The following is a 14,712-nucleotide window of genomic DNA, read 5'->3' on the forward strand; positions in this document are numbered from 1 at the left end:
CCGGGCGCTTTGAACGATGGCCTTGATTACGCGTTGCCGGGGATGCTTGCTCGCAAACACGAATGCGACATTATCCGGATGGCATCTTGGCCCGAGCAATTCCTTTCTTCCCCCTGTCTAGCGATAAGAGTCTTATACTATCAGTGTAGAGATTCGGAGGCCCCAGGACGATCAGAAGATGTGATTCGATCGGTGCGAATCCAATGATATCACAACTCCATTGCAGGCCTTAAACTCGCTATCCAAGACAAAGAGATGAGAAAAAAAAAAAAGAAACAACAAATGACGTGGCTTGCTAATACGGTCAGCCAGCCGGCTATCTGAAACAATGTTTGAGCCGTCCACAATAACTTGTTTACGTGACTTTGTATCTTTGATTGATTTCGAAGCGATGGACATCCTCTCTAATATATTTGTCAAGGCTGTTAAAGTACGATTGATTCTTTAGATGGACAATCAGAATTGATGAGTATACCTTAGCTTGCTTGACTTTCAACACAGCGACAGCTGCACTGAAAAATATATGACGGAAACAAAAGCCAAAACACAGCCATCCCCACGACAAGAGACATCTCGGCAAGAGAAAGCAACGAGGGCAACGAAGATGATACGAACACGGGCAAGGATCCCCCGAACTATCCAATCCGATCACATTGTCTACGACTGCGTCGGTTGCGCATAACCTTCCTACTGGCTCGTTCTCCCCAACCCAGACAATATCAGGCCGTCATATCCCCATACTTCTGCCTGGCAGTATGTGCTGAGCTCACCTGTGCACGCTCATGAACCCCCAGCCACGGACAAGAAAGAAATGGTTTAAATATTTGCTGATTTCCAGCCGAGGGCAAGGTGGGAATGCTGTCTCCAGACCTTTTGGCTGCCCGAAAGTGCTAACGCGGCGCTTTCAAAATGCTCTTCCAGGCTTATTTTACCACCATTATCACTTTCCTCGGCTTCCCATCTTTCAACCCCCAGCAGGAGCCGTTACAGTATGGAGGGATCCCTGCCCCTTCTGTCCCTGAGGTCTTGACTTTTGTCCCTCCGGGAGCGGCGGAGTCGCCGGAGGATGTCCCGTTTCGCTGCGACTATTCTGCCATGGCGAGGGATTATATCTACAATCCCTCGCCGAATAATCGAGGCGTGTGGCTTAAGCATAAGTCTGACCCGTCTCTTGACTTCGATATCTTCACCGACTATGAGGACCGGACACCTATTGGTATCGAGCGGAAGGTAGATGCCCGACACACCTAGTGCTTGTGCGATATACTCATACTCTAATACGTTTTAGTATTTCCTCACTGTGGACGAAAAAAATTTGAATCTTGATGGAGTCGAGGCACCCCTTGGAAAGGTCCTCAACAATATGTACCCTGGTCCCTGGATTCGTGAGTATATCTATCGCCTCGCCAATAGTATCATTTGCTAACAACCCCCATTAGAGGCATGCTGGGGCGATACCCTAAGTATGGAACCCCCTTCCCCCTGCCCATCCCCATCCCCATCCCCAACCCCGGTGCTAACCAACTCAGACATCACCGTCAAGAACAACCTCCGATACAACGGAACAGCCATCCACATGCACGGTCTTCGTCAACTAAACACCAACATCATGGACGGCGTGCCCGGCGTAACCCAATGTCCCATTGCTCCGGGAGACAGCTTCAGCTACGTCTTCAACACGACCCAGTACGGAACAACCTGGTACCACAGCCACTACAGCCATCAATACTCGGACGGTGTTCGTGGTCCGATCACCATCCACGGACCCACGTCCTATAACTTTACCGATGCCATTGACCCCATCCTTATTTCGGACCATAACCATCGAAGTGCGTTCCAGGATTACTATCAGGAGCAGTTTGCTAACGCGGCTGAGAACCGAGTCCCACCTAAGCAGACTAGTATCATCCTCAATGGCCATGGTATACCCCGGAGACCTTGCCCTGTAGGGAGTGCAATACGGAGAGCTAACGAGTAACAGGAAGCTATGCGGGATCCTTCCCTGAGAGACGATACACCAAGCACGTCCAGCCGGTAAGATATGATCCTGTCAACGGTATGAATATGAACCCGCACACTAACAGACACACAGGGCAAAAGATATATACTTCGACTGATCAACGGCTCGACCGACACGACCTTTATATTCAGTATCGACGGGCACATCCTCCGGGTCATCGGTACCGATCTGGTCCCAGTGGTACCCTACACCACAGACCACATTCAAATCGGAATAGGTTCTTCTCCCCCCCTTTTCACCTCCCCATCCATCCCGACCATATATATATATCATCTCATACTGACTCAGATTACACCCAGGCCAACGCTACCACGTCGTCCTCGAAACCAACGCCACGCACCCCCCCTCCCTCAAGACAGGCTACTGGATCCGCGCCGAACCAGCAGACGGGTGCCACAACTTCGAAACTTACCCGGACACCCGGCAAGGCATCCTCTGGTACGGGCCCGGCAACCACGCGCCCATCCCCACCACAAACTCCTTCCAATACAACAACACCTGCAGCGACGAACTCACCGCCGTGCCGATCGTCAACTGGACGATCCCTCCCCCCTCCACCATGACCATGGTCGAGTACAGCCTCCCCCTCGCGGCCGTCGAAATCAGCCAGAAGACGCTGCCCGCGGAAGGCACCGATCCCGCCGTGACGGTCGACAGCTGGCAGATCCTGGAGGAGCCGCTCACGGTGGACTACGAACGCCCAACCGTGAAGTTCCTCACCCCGCCGTACGACAACGACTCCGTCATGTATCCCGCCCAGCCGAGGGATATGTGGAATTATCTCTTGATCATTGGCGGCGCGCAGGAGAATCCCTCCCCCGTTACCGGGGGGGCGTTGCTTCCTGTTGCGCATCCTGTGAGTTCTCTCTTCTTCTCTTATATCTCATTACCCCTTTAATATCATATTAGATCCACCTCCACGGCCACGACTTCGCGGTCCTCCAATACTCAACGGAGCCCTACGACGGGCCCGAATCCATCAACCTCGAACTGGAGAACCCGCGACGTCGCGACGCTGTCCTTCTCCCCCTGGATGGGTTCATCGTGATCGCGTTCAAGTCTGATAACCCGGGGTCGTGGATTCTGCACTGCCATATCGCGTGGCATTCGTCTGCGGGCCTGGCGTTCCAGCTGCTCAGCGACAGGGATGTCTTGGAGGACCAGATTCAGGAGGATGTCTGGGCGGATAGCCAGTTGAATCGCACCTGCAGGAATTGGGAGAGGTGGTTTGCGGATGATAGGAATCATTGGAGTCCGACGGGGCGGTTTCAGGATGATTCGGGGATTTGAAGGGGTGGGTGTGGGGGGGTTGGGTGATAGTGTTGTGTAGTGTATGTAGATGGTGTGGTGTCTAGTTTGGGGTGGATTTATTTGGAATGGAAACGAGTGTATGTTGAGATTGTTGAGATTAAGATGGGTAATTGTATGATTTAAAGTACTCACAAGTGACTCTCCGGTGAACAATTATTCATACTTAGACATTCGGATTCCTTCCTACTTGGAACCTGTCAGTAACGCATCGATGCCTTGGACTAAGCATGATCCACTAGTCGCAAGACTGGAAGACATTCTAGGACAAAATTAGCAACGCAGTTCATAAAGGTGTGGCATGGATTATTGAAGACTTGCCTGTTCCATATCCCCATTAACCCGCTCCTCCAAATACTCTAGCTGATACATGAGCGTCTCTCCGTCACCCACTCCTTCTTCCCAGCTCATGGAAAAGCCCCACACAGTGTCCATGATTATATCAAATATTTCTCTAGGAATGCGATGAAACGGGGGTGCTTTTTAAACTTCATCCGCCCACCAGTCCTTTCTCTGCGGGGGCACGTTAGCCGTCGAGAGAATGTGAATGTATGGGCCAACCAAGGACATAGCCAGGACTTTCTGGTGGCCCGGTTTGGTAGCATCGGTAATGCATAATGGCTGGACTCGATGCTGGAAAGTATTCGAGAATGCGAGTAGCCGGCCAGACTTCGTGAGAACACTTCCCAGGTTCTGAATTGCCGGCATTAATCTTTGAAATCCGAAGAATGCTTCAAGGGTTTCGCATCGATGCTGTTGTTGATATTGTCACTATTATATCGTGCCACAATAGATGGATATATGGAGATGAGTACCTCACATTCCCCCGTTTGCCATTTCTTGCCATCCATAGTATGACGAAATTCGAGGTGGCTGGGCATGATATTGGATGATGTAGCGGGGCGCCAAAACCAGGCAACTTTGTTACTCGTTCTGTGCGAGAGATGAGTTAGCTTGTTGACTGGAACTAGACAGATCGACTGGGCGTACCAAAGTAGTCCAAGAGGGTCTTCATCTCGGAACAGCCTTGCGTCCAGTAGGTAGCCTTTCTCGTGGATTAGATCGGTGTTTAGACCATGCAGACAGCTTCCCTGCCGATTCTCATCATGCGTCGTCACATCACAAAGGCTTTCTTCATTGAGGATGAGGTGTGGAAGCCGTAGACTCGGGGGTCAGAATGGCAAGTAACGTGTGTCTAGCTCGCGAGCGAGGTGTTTCAAACTGAGTGAGGTTTGTCGAACTGGCAATGGAGGGGTGTCAAAACTGCGAGGGAACGGTTAAGCTGGCAAGTGAAGCTGGCAAGTAGGGTGTTTCAAATCCGGGAAGTGAGGTGTTTGTGGATAGTTTTTGTGGGTCGCGGACGGCAAATGCGGAAATAAAAAAGGTCTAAACCCCCATCACATGGTCAGACTAGTCTCGGTTCAGATTAGCGTGGGTGTGGCCTGACTCTGGCCTGGGGCATGATTGATCCCGCCCGCGGACGCGTGAACATTCATTGGTGGTGTGGAATATTACACGTGGAATGGGTTAGGAATTGCTCCATCCCCATATCATAAAACGCGATAGAAACAACACCAGTATCAGAGTGAAGGATATGTGAGCCGGGTGATCTGGTCATAAAAGGGTAGGCAAAGTGAGGGGGAAGCAAACTCAGGAAAGAACCGGCCCAGGCTCGGGCGAGGACGGACTGCTGGTTGGTCTGAGGGTGAAGGGGCAGGAACTTCAAGTTTCTGGGTGAAGCAGCGGATCGGAGGCGGAGTTATTTTCCGCGGTGTCCAACCGGCTCGGAATCCATCCATGGTATGGTACGGGGAGGCACTACACGCACACCTAGCTTATTTACCACACCCGATCTAACTACATGCGTCCTCCATCGGATGGATCTCTTCCACTCGAGGAAAGAAAATCTGAAATGGTGTGTATGTAGTAACAATCCAGGTGCGCATCTCGCACCTCTATATAGGCAAAGGATGACCTGTTGCAAAGCTCCCCTCGCAGAAAATGTTTATCTATGGCAGGTGAGAGCTGAACTCTAGATTAGGAGTCGCGCGGACAATATAACACAATACGATGGGCAGGGGTATGCATATCTAGATGCATTAGCGTCGATGGTCTCTTGCTTCTGTCACGGGCTGTAGATCCGTGTGATGAAAGCTCGATCTTGGCAGCTGCGGGAACTCTGCAGCGGCCAAAGCAGAAAAGTACCGGATGTGCATAAGAACGGAAGTACTGTTCTTCTCGATTTCGGATGGCATCCTTTTAAATCAGATAGTCCACTCCCTGCCATCAAAGAATGGCAATCCTTGCAATATCAATGTTGATATAAACTTCTGTCACCGCAGGGAAGGTTTCTCCCGCCTGCGGGCTTGGCCGATGTGTATCTTGCCAAGCCGCGTGTTCCTCAGCCAGCCCCTTCGGCACTCTTCTCTGCCCCCCCAGTTCAGCCGCACTATGTGGCATTCCATCCAATCTGGCCCCCCAAGATCGATAGGGGGGGGGGGGGGGGGGGAGGAGAAATAATTAGCGCCGAGGGTTTGTCGCAAAGCGTGACGCCAATTGCGGAAGGCTAGGCACCCTGTAGGATATGCGAATACGGCAATTAGATGATTCTTTCTCCGAAAACCACTATGATAAGAGGAGAGAATGGGGAGCAAGTGAATAACAAAAGGCGTCGTCCCTTGTGTAACATCCCGGGTGAGATCCAGCGGGCTAGGAAAGCCAAGCATAAAGCGATGGGGAGTATAGAAGCACCGAAGCATACAATCAGTATGTATTTGGATTTGGTGGTTGATCTTCAAATCCATTCGGTGACTTTTAGCTGCGCCACCAGGTTAAACAGTAGCCTGCGCTAGGCCGTGACTAGAAGGACGATGTGGCTTAGACCCTGTCTAGGCCATCAAAACAAATTAAGGGGTAAGTGGCCAGTTCTGCTGTGAAGAAACGCCACTATCCAGCAGTGACTTATCGAGGGCTTTCACTGTGCATAATCATAGCGCCATCCTCTCCTCCCCCCCTCCCTCTTCCTCACGCGCCACTTCTTCTCTTTCCCCTCCTCTTTCCCTTCCTCTTCCTCTTTCCCTTCCTCTTCCTCTTCCTCTTACTCCACCTGAACAAGTGATCAGGAAAAGCTTGCAATAAAGGTCTTTTTTCATATCCCCGCTGTGTTCCCCCAACAGTCAAACATGCAGGAGGTACAGGACAAATATGTTTTCCCCAGAGACTCCAAAGAGTCAGAAAGGTATGACTCACCATCTAAATGGTGATGTTCAAAGCATAACAACAGTTTCTTTCTAGACTCAATGCACAGCACAACCTGCTGGTCAAAGTGACTCAAAACACCCTCATCCACCCATCGATTCCCAAGGAACAGTTGTTCTCTATTGCGGACATAGCCACCGGAACCGGGTAAGCCGGCCGCTCTTTCCCCCAACCGTTTCATGTGAGCTGACCAAATGAAAAACTCATAAGAATCTGGCTGGACGACGTTTCGAAGTGTCTGGCACAAACCTCTCCCGCCCAGCGCTACTACCACGGCTTCGACATCTCAGCAGACCAGTTTCCCAAAACCCCAGGCAAAATCCACTTTTCCGTTCAAGATCTCACCGTTCCATTCGCCCAAGAACACTGGAACCGATACGACCTGGTCCACGTGCGACTGGTGATCGCTGCCCTTGAAGAGGACGAATACCAGCTGGCAATCGCCAATATCCATGCAATTCTGAGTATGCCTCTCCCTCCGAAACCCCTCCCACCATATCCATCCAACACTGACACCACTCTTTTTTTTTTTCTCCTCCCAGAACCCGGCGGCTATATCCAATGGGAAGAACTCGACGAAGAAACATACATCTCCGAAACCAACCCCGTCATCCAGGAAATACACCGATGCCTCGCCGTCGGCTTCGAGGCCGAGGGAAAGAGTTCTCAGGCGTCCGCCAAGATCTTCGAAGAAAGCCAGGCCATTGGATTCTTGGATGTCGAGCGGATTTGCTATAGCTCGGACTGGAACATCGATCTTCGCCCCGATACGGAGGATAGGATCGCTGCGATTATCGGCTCGTTATATCAGAGGCTTCTCTTCCGAACTGGGCAGGTTCTCGACGAAGAGACCGCGGCGGAAAAGGCGGCGGATCTGATCGATCAGCATCGAAGACTTTGTGCGCAGGGTATGTCGCCGCCGCTTAAGTTGATGCGGGTTGTGGGTCGGAAGCCGCTGCGTGGTGCGGTTTTGTAGGCATCGGGGTCTTCTATCGCCATTTCAAGGTGTCTCTGTGCTGGGCTTGAGCCGACTTTTGCCATACAGTGAGCGGATAGATATTTTTGCGGGGGCGGGATTGGGAGTACCGGGGAAGCCTCCATCTCTTGTGTGGGGTCCGAATCAGAAGCTTCGATTGATCGCCTTTACGCGCAGGGGGGGGGGTGAGAATTTCTTTCTGTATTTTTTAACGGCTGCCTTCAAGTTATTGTCGGTGGGGTAACGTAACAATGAAGTATCACATTATTAACTTGTGCCTTTTAGCTCACATTCCGTGAAGATTCCCGCAAAGACTTTTTGTGGTCATTATTGTGAGATCATGGCATCAGGGCATTTTTTTCAACATACTCGCCTATTTTTAGGACGAGTATGGGGCAGGGCCAATATACTCCGCATGCACTTTGAGTTGCAGTAGCAGATCATTGGCGGTTCATCATCCATTTATATCAAACATCTCGTAATCGGGAGTTGTTACGGGAACGTGGGAACGTCCAGACAGTTTACAGTTATTTCTAAGACAAGACACGACCCCTGCACGCTGAAATGAGGTGGGAATGTGGATAGGCAGCAGGCAGTGAGGCCCAGCCGGTATATTGCTGACTCTCGTGGTCCCCACCAGAAGCTGCCAGAAAGCTTTATAGCATCAGCCAAGCCAGGAACAAGATTAAGGTACGGCATCCTGGAAGCCACGTTTGGGGATTTGACCACATTGGCTCTGCAGCCTCGAGTTTCCACCACACAATACCCTGCGCATGAGAGTCAGACAGGCGAAGCCAAGAGAATATGCATGACCCGTGTCTCTGATTCAAACCGTACCGGACCACCTGCGCCGCCCGTCCATATTGAAGCCAAGGCGCCGCTGTAGCAGTTGCCCTTGGCATCCAGCGGATGGACGAGCCAAATCCTCCGCCAGGGTCCAGTTGGCACCGCCCAGGCCGCCTCAGTGGAGCGTCGATCGACTCTGGTTCGCATTAAGATGAAACGTTCCTCTTGGCGGGCCCGCTCATCTCCGCCACCCATCCGCATCCCCTTCACCAGACCCTGCCCTCGACATGATATAAAAACGTCTCCTTCAGTCTCGTCCTTCCTTCCAGCATCTCATCCTTTCTTTCATCGGCCCGGATAGCTGTACACTCTTTTTTTACCCTTCTTTTCTCCCACCCACATTCATTGTTCCCTTCCCGCAAGCACTCTTTTGCCCTAACTTCCGACTTTCCACACCTTCCTTTCCACCATGAAGCCCTCCACTTACGGAATGCTCGCTCTGGCAGCGGCATCCAAGCTGGCCAGCGCCCACACCACCGTGCAAGCCGTCTGGATCAACGGCGTAGACCAGGGCCTCGGCAACACCGACGACGGCTACATCCGCACGCCCCCCAGCAACAGCCCCGTCAAGGACGTGACGTCGACGGACATGACCTGCAACGTCAACGGCGACGAGGCCGCGGCCAAGACGCTGTCGGTCAAGTCCGGCGACGTGGTGACCTTCGAATGGCACCACGAGAACCGCGACGCGTCGGACGACATCATCGCGTCGTCGCACCTGGGCCCCGTCATGGTCTACATGGCCCCGACCACCAAGGGCTCGGACGGCAGCAACTGGGTCAAGATCGCCGAGGACGGCTACGACGACGGTACCTGGGCCGTCACCAAGCTGATCAACAACAAGGGCAAGCACAACATCACCGTCCCCGACGTCCCTGCCGGCAACTATCTCTTCCGCCCCGAGATCATCGCCCTCCACGAGGCCGAGAACAAGGGCGGTGCCCAGTTCTACATGGAGTGCGTCCAGGTCAAGGTCACCTCCGATGGATCCAAGACCATGCCTTCCGGGGTCTCCATCCCCGGCGCCTACTCTGCCACCGACCCCGGTATCCTCTTCAACCTCTACGGCTCCTTCACCACCTACCCCATCCCCGGGCCCACCGTCTGGGACGGCTCTTCCAGCTCGACTGCTGCCTCTGTCGTCGTGGCTACCTCCTCCGCCGTTCCCACAGCCCCCAGCACCAAGGCCGCCGTGGCCGTCTCGTCCTCCACCTCCTCTGCTGCGGAACAGACCACCGGCCCCGCGGCCGCCACTCCCGTGGTCAACACCGAGTCCGTCGCCGCCGTCCAGGCCTCCTCCCCGGCCGTGAGCCAGGTCTTCGCGCCCACGACCTTCGCCACCTCCTCCTCCTCCTCCTCCGCCAAGGCAGTCCCGACTGCCTGCCGCAACAAGTCCAAGTCCAAGTCCAAGTCGAAGGCTGCCGTCTCCAGCGTCATCCCCGTTGCCACTCCCAGCGCTGTCCCCAGCGCCAGTGCCAGCGCCAGTGCTGGTGGCGTCGCCAAGAAGTACCAGCAGTGCGGCGGCATCAACTACACTGGCGCTACTACCTGCGAGAGCGGCACTGTCTGCAAGCAGTGGAACTCTTTCTACTACCAGTGCGTGGAGTCTTCCCAGTAAATGGGATCTGGAGTTGTTGGGGTACCGTTTATATATAGGTTGATTTGAGGGAGGAGTTGGAGAGATGATAGATGAGATATAGCAGTTCAATTCGATGTTAGAAGAAATTTTAATTCAAGCTGTCGTTGGCTTACAGAGTCTGAATGGAAATTGGATGTAGATAACTGAGTGTTTGTAATGTATATTATTTGGAATAGATTCCGTGTTGATGAGGACTTGATCAGAAATTGGAAAGGCTGAAACTATGCAGTTGGAGTACTATAGAGTGAATAAATAATCTCTGGGGAGGCAGTAAGAGCAGTAATTCTGTCAGCGGGGCTGGGTGTCTCCCTTCCTCCTGGGTAGCCACCACGAATCCAACGGTCCCTACGGCTTCGTTTCCTGCCTGCTGTAGCCTCTCGGCGTCAAATGCTACGAGGCATTTTACCTCCATTTCCTCCATGATTAGAACCAATAACAGGCTCAATTATCAAAAACAGAACAAACTAGCTCAAGAAACCCCCCCGCCCCAAATTCCAGCGCTAAAAGCGCCTCCCTCCTGAAATGCAGGGCCATCTCCAAAATATGCCCTCAGTTCCTCTTCGTCCAAAGCCCTGGGCGTGAATCCTTCTTCCTCGATAGCCTTCAAACCACGAGGACAATGCTTCATGTAGGCCAAATACACAGGGTCGCCGTAATGCCTCCGAGTCACCTGATGTTCGTAATCACGGTCAACAGGACATCCATCGCCATATAGATCAGAGCCGGCTCACCATCCCTCTTACTCTTGTAGTATTTAAGGCCCGTGTATCTGGAACACCAATCCAAGCAGCGCGGAAGAACTCCTCCCGCTGCATGTCGTCTGTCATGGAAAATGGATTAGTTTTTCTCGATTTTGATCTTTTCATTCGTTGGCAGTCTCTCGCGGAGCTGGTCCAGGTAATTGCGTGTTGTCATGGCGTGGGAGAAGGAGTAATCCAACCCGTTGAAGAGAATGGCCCAGGCGCTGAGATTGGTCTCTTCCTCTTCACTCTGCTCGAAGCGGGTCGTCATCTGCAGGAGGAGAATGGCAAACTCTAACTCTTCGATCTCCCGCTCAGACCTGCCTGAAACATCCTGTTGATTCGTTGCCATGTTAGACTGTATTTCAGAAGGGAAAGGGAGGGGAGGGGGGGGGGGGGGAACCGTTGGATGAAGCATACTAGGAAAACCATCATAGGCGCACGGTATAACTGGCGGTCTTTATGGTCGACAGATGCACCGCTGCATTTTACGGTTTCGCTAAAGCCAAAGCTTGGAAGATCAAACGTGAATTTATGCGACACGAATTCGCTGGTAGAAGGATGGGCATGTTAGCGAAGGACTGGGTCAGGCGTCTTATATTAAAAGCAAGTCTTACAGGCGATCCTTGAACAGGTCTAGGCCCATGAGACTGCCCATCACAACGTCACCTCTTGCGTCAACTTGAAAGCCTTCACTCAACTCGATCTGAACATCCAACCAAGCTTGACATACTTTCTTCAAGGGAGTATCGTCATTCACGGCCACCTCCACAGTTCGTCTCATATGCTCAATATTCCCAAACTCGATAGTTTTGATCCCTCTGACATCCTCCCAGAGCTCTGGAAAAGTGTGAGTAAAACACACATGCGCACAGGAAGAGACTATAACGTACCTTGTAGGTTCGAAGCACGCCAGTCGGCCTTTATAACAGTAACCGCTGAATCGTCAAAACCCTCGTCGATGCTCCTCGAGTGACGCCAGCGATGAAGTATATGACTATTCTTAAAAGCAACCGGCTCCGGGTTGGGCGGGCAACTTGCTTCGTTTTCGGTATCCCACCGCAACATTTCCTCTAGTGAGCTGGGTTTATGGGTGCTAGAGGCAGGATGGATCTAGGTTTTCTCTGGAAAGTGTCGTCCATATTTCCAGTGCCTTTTTCTGCTTGGATTTTTGGCGGGGTTCTTTAGCAGATGTGTGATGGACTGAGTGAATGAGCTGTCAGTGACAATGGTGTAGACTCTACAGGAAATTCAGAGTTAAGCAAGCCCTGCCCTTATATAGCTCTTTTTACAAGCCCTGTTATAGAAAAGGTAGGGTACGTAAGTCTCCGGGTCTCTTGAGATGCCCCGGGCAAGGAGTATCGTAGTACCTATACACTTTGGGAAACACTGAGGTTGTGTCAGTGTTAGGAACGTTGCCCGCAATACTTGTGGGCACAGCCAGACACAGAGAAATATTTGACAATTAAGAAGACTTGTTCGTGGGGATATTATCTTGCCAGGATGCCTTCGGTAGTTTCCCAGGAAGGCCTGGGCGGTGCGTTGTCCTTTTGCCTCCGCGACCTTCCTGTTATATCTGATTATGTGGGACAGGTCAAAAGAAGGGAACCACCTAATCCTAGCCAGAAGTGAATTATATTCTCGAACTCGATCAAATCATGATACCCATGCTCAAAGCAATCGGCAAAATTCTCTTCGATAATCAACATGCAATACGGACCTCACAAGAGGAAAGTTGCGGAATATCTCTACAATGGCAACGCCAGATTCGTCCACAGATAGACAAGACAACATTGCTAGCACTCTCGCCATTCACCACCAGGTTGTGATTTATAATCAACCCATAAAAGGGAATTGAATAAGGATACTAATCATCTTTTCAAAATATCAGCTAATTTTCCCATTTTGGTCAGTTATATCAAAACTTACTTTGGCTTGTTGCAAGATAGTATCATAGCAGGTAGGCATAATCATTAGACTAGAACCCATACTCTTTAAGCTAGATCCTTCCGCATCATGTCTCAAGGGTGTCAGGATCATATGGTCTCTCTTCCTGGAAGGCACCGGTGGGAGTTCTCCTTTTGCTGTAGTGATCTTCCGTCAAGGGGCAGATAATTGAGACTCGGCTTCATCAGTCTCTTCCCTATAACATAAATTGTCAAGTAGCAGGTGTGATCCACCTGAAGGGACATTCCTCCTGCGGAACAGTGCCTTGTTGGCTGGAAGAACTGAAAGTAGATTTTTGACTCAGCTCTTGTGGCGCATACAGGTTTGTGAGATGGAAGATATCTTCCCTTGGTATATTAAACATCTGGCTACCAGGCAATAGATATATGGACATGCTCCTAGTTTCTAAAAGTCTGTTGTTTTACTGCGTTAATACAGTAGTTATAATGGTCGGATTTGGGTGAGAAATGAAAGCAACACGAGCAGATCGAATTGGAAAGGGGAACCGAATCGGCCAGATTGTGGATGGATCATGACTCTGCGAGGTAGTACACAGCTTCAAAATTGATGGGAAGTGGAGATCAGCCTAAAGTATGCAAGCTTTTCCTTTCAACAGTTGTTAGTTGGTGGTGAAGGCTGATAGCGAGCGGGTAGGGTCTATACAAACTTTGACGGTAACAAAGAATATTCCAGCAGAAAAAAAAAGGAAAGGAAGAAGAAAAAACCAAAGTCATGGCGGAAATGCAAGAAAGGAACCTTTCCTTTCTGAATACCAGATGGGGGGGAAAGAAATAAAAAATAATGAAAAGAGTGGGATTCGAACCCACGCCAACTTACGTTGACCAGGAAGCTCAAGCTTGCTGTTAAGGTAGACCTTAACCTGGCGCCTTAGACCGCTCGGCCATCTTGCCCGTTTGATGAAAATGGTGCCTGAGTTACAATAAATAACTAGCAACACATAAAGTGAGCTATCTCACATCAACCCAACTCTGATATCGTATCCAGGACCGGATGGGCCTGGTCAGGGTGGACAGAGAGGACGGATATGTCAAAATGAGATGGGGACGTGATAGCAGGGTCTATTATAGCAGAATCTCAATATGTATGTTGCTTCACTTTTCTGATTCATTTGTGCAGTGTTTCCGAAATACCCTTGCTATATATTGTCTGGACCGGGTATCCCTCTTTCAGGGCGCCATGCGCGGGGAGTACTCCTTTTGCCGCAGTGGCGCTCGTCATATATATACTAGCCACCCCGATTGAATGTACTTAATGACGTACCTAGAAACGGTCACTATGCAAATGGAGCTGCCAAGAGCTGGAAGAACGGGAGCTCGAGGCTCATGGGTCAGTGGAGATAGTGGTAGACGTGAAAGCCTTGATGTTGAGCAACGCTGGCTACGGGTTGGGGTTGGGGACTCGATGGACGTATGACCTGACGAGCGAGGGAGCTGGAGGACTAGGAAAGGGGAGGCAATTCCAGACATAAAGAAACCAGAAGCGCTAAAAGAGAGTCGAGAGACAGCTATCTTCAAATGCTGTATCTACCAGACTATCGAAATTCAACCGAGCTGGAAATTTAACCTCAAATCAGGGGTTAACCTGCCCTCCCCCGTTCGATCCATCGCTCCACAAAGCGCAAGTTGTCTACACAACAGCAAAAAATTGGGGGCCGTTTCTGCCTCGGACCCATCGAAGCACTCAACCTCTCTTCAAACTCAGGCGGTAGGAATGAGGGTCTCAGAAATTGGGGTTTTCCCTGACCCGACCACGATCCGTAAAAACCCTCGAACAAATGTGGCCCTTATCGTCAGAGTATATTGAGTAAGCTTACTTTCGGGCGGTCCAATGGCCGCATAGAGATCTGAGGGGATATTGGAAAGATCACAAGATATGTACTTTATATGATCCAGCCCTACAACCCCATGAAATCTCAGTTTCAGCCACCGCTAGCGGGACGAACTCGGACTGAGCTTAC

The 14,712-nt window shown here is 51.1% G+C and overlaps 5 protein-coding genes and 1 non-coding gene across 6 annotated transcripts; 3 read left to right on the top strand and 3 right to left on the bottom strand.

Annotated features, from left to right (window-relative positions):
* Positions 1-909: 909 nt before the first annotated feature.
* On the top strand, positions 910-3,310 carry BO70DRAFT_385288 (multicopper oxidase; the record flags this gene model as incomplete). Its single annotated transcript, XM_025545724.1, has 8 exons — positions 910-1,230; positions 1,289-1,385; positions 1,440-1,463; positions 1,530-1,922; positions 1,982-2,034; positions 2,093-2,237; positions 2,320-2,876; positions 2,930-3,310. 8 exons carry the CDS (start codon positions 910-912, stop codon positions 3,308-3,310), a joined length of 1,971 nt encoding a protein of 656 aa, XP_025402356.1.
* A 354-nt stretch (positions 3,311-3,664) lies between these two features.
* BO70DRAFT_359478 (uncharacterized protein) lies at positions 3,665-4,642 on the bottom strand. The gene is made up of 3 exons (XM_025542548.1): positions 4,319-4,642; positions 4,144-4,261; positions 3,665-4,081 (listed from the first exon to the last, which is right to left on the bottom strand). The coding sequence occupies exons 2-3, from the start codon at positions 4,207-4,209 to the stop codon at positions 3,812-3,814; spliced, it is 336 nt and encodes a 111-aa protein (XP_025402357.1). The 5' UTR covers positions 4,210-4,261; positions 4,319-4,642; the 3' UTR covers positions 3,665-3,811.
* Positions 4,643-6,510: 1,868 nt separating this feature from the next.
* Positions 6,511-7,612, top strand: BO70DRAFT_393681 (putative LaeA-like methyltransferase; the record flags this gene model as incomplete). Its single annotated transcript, XM_025546393.1, has 5 exons — positions 6,511-6,566; positions 6,623-6,733; positions 6,797-7,050; positions 7,129-7,494; positions 7,563-7,612. 5 exons carry the CDS (start codon positions 6,511-6,513, stop codon positions 7,610-7,612), a joined length of 837 nt encoding a protein of 278 aa, XP_025402358.1.
* Positions 7,613-8,696: 1,084 nt separating this feature from the next.
* On the top strand, positions 8,697-10,088 carry eglD (putative endoglucanase). Its single transcript, XM_025542549.1, has one exon. The coding sequence runs from the start codon at positions 8,818-8,820 to the stop codon at positions 10,024-10,026; it is 1,209 nt and encodes a 402-aa protein (XP_025402359.1). The 5' UTR covers positions 8,697-8,817; the 3' UTR covers positions 10,027-10,088.
* A 796-nt stretch (positions 10,089-10,884) lies between these two features.
* Positions 10,885-13,639, bottom strand: BO70DRAFT_393683 (uncharacterized protein; the record flags this gene model as incomplete). The annotated part of the gene is made up of 5 exons (XM_025546394.1): positions 10,885-11,121; positions 11,208-11,337; positions 11,405-11,627; positions 11,681-11,860; positions 13,615-13,639. The coding sequence occupies 5 exons, from the start codon at positions 13,637-13,639 to the stop codon at positions 10,885-10,887; spliced, it is 795 nt and encodes a 264-aa protein (XP_025402360.1).
* Positions 13,537-13,645, bottom strand: BO70DRAFT_t71. Its single transcript has one exon. It is a non-coding gene; the product is annotated as a tRNA-Leu (tRNA).
* Between the last annotated feature and the right edge of the window lie 1,067 nt (positions 13,646-14,712).

The sequence above is a fragment of the Aspergillus heteromorphus genome, assembly GCF_003184545.1.
Source record: "Aspergillus heteromorphus CBS 117.55 chromosome Unknown BO70scaffold_4, whole genome shotgun sequence".
Lineage (NCBI taxonomy): Eukaryota > Fungi > Ascomycota > Eurotiomycetes > Eurotiales > Aspergillaceae > Aspergillus > Aspergillus heteromorphus.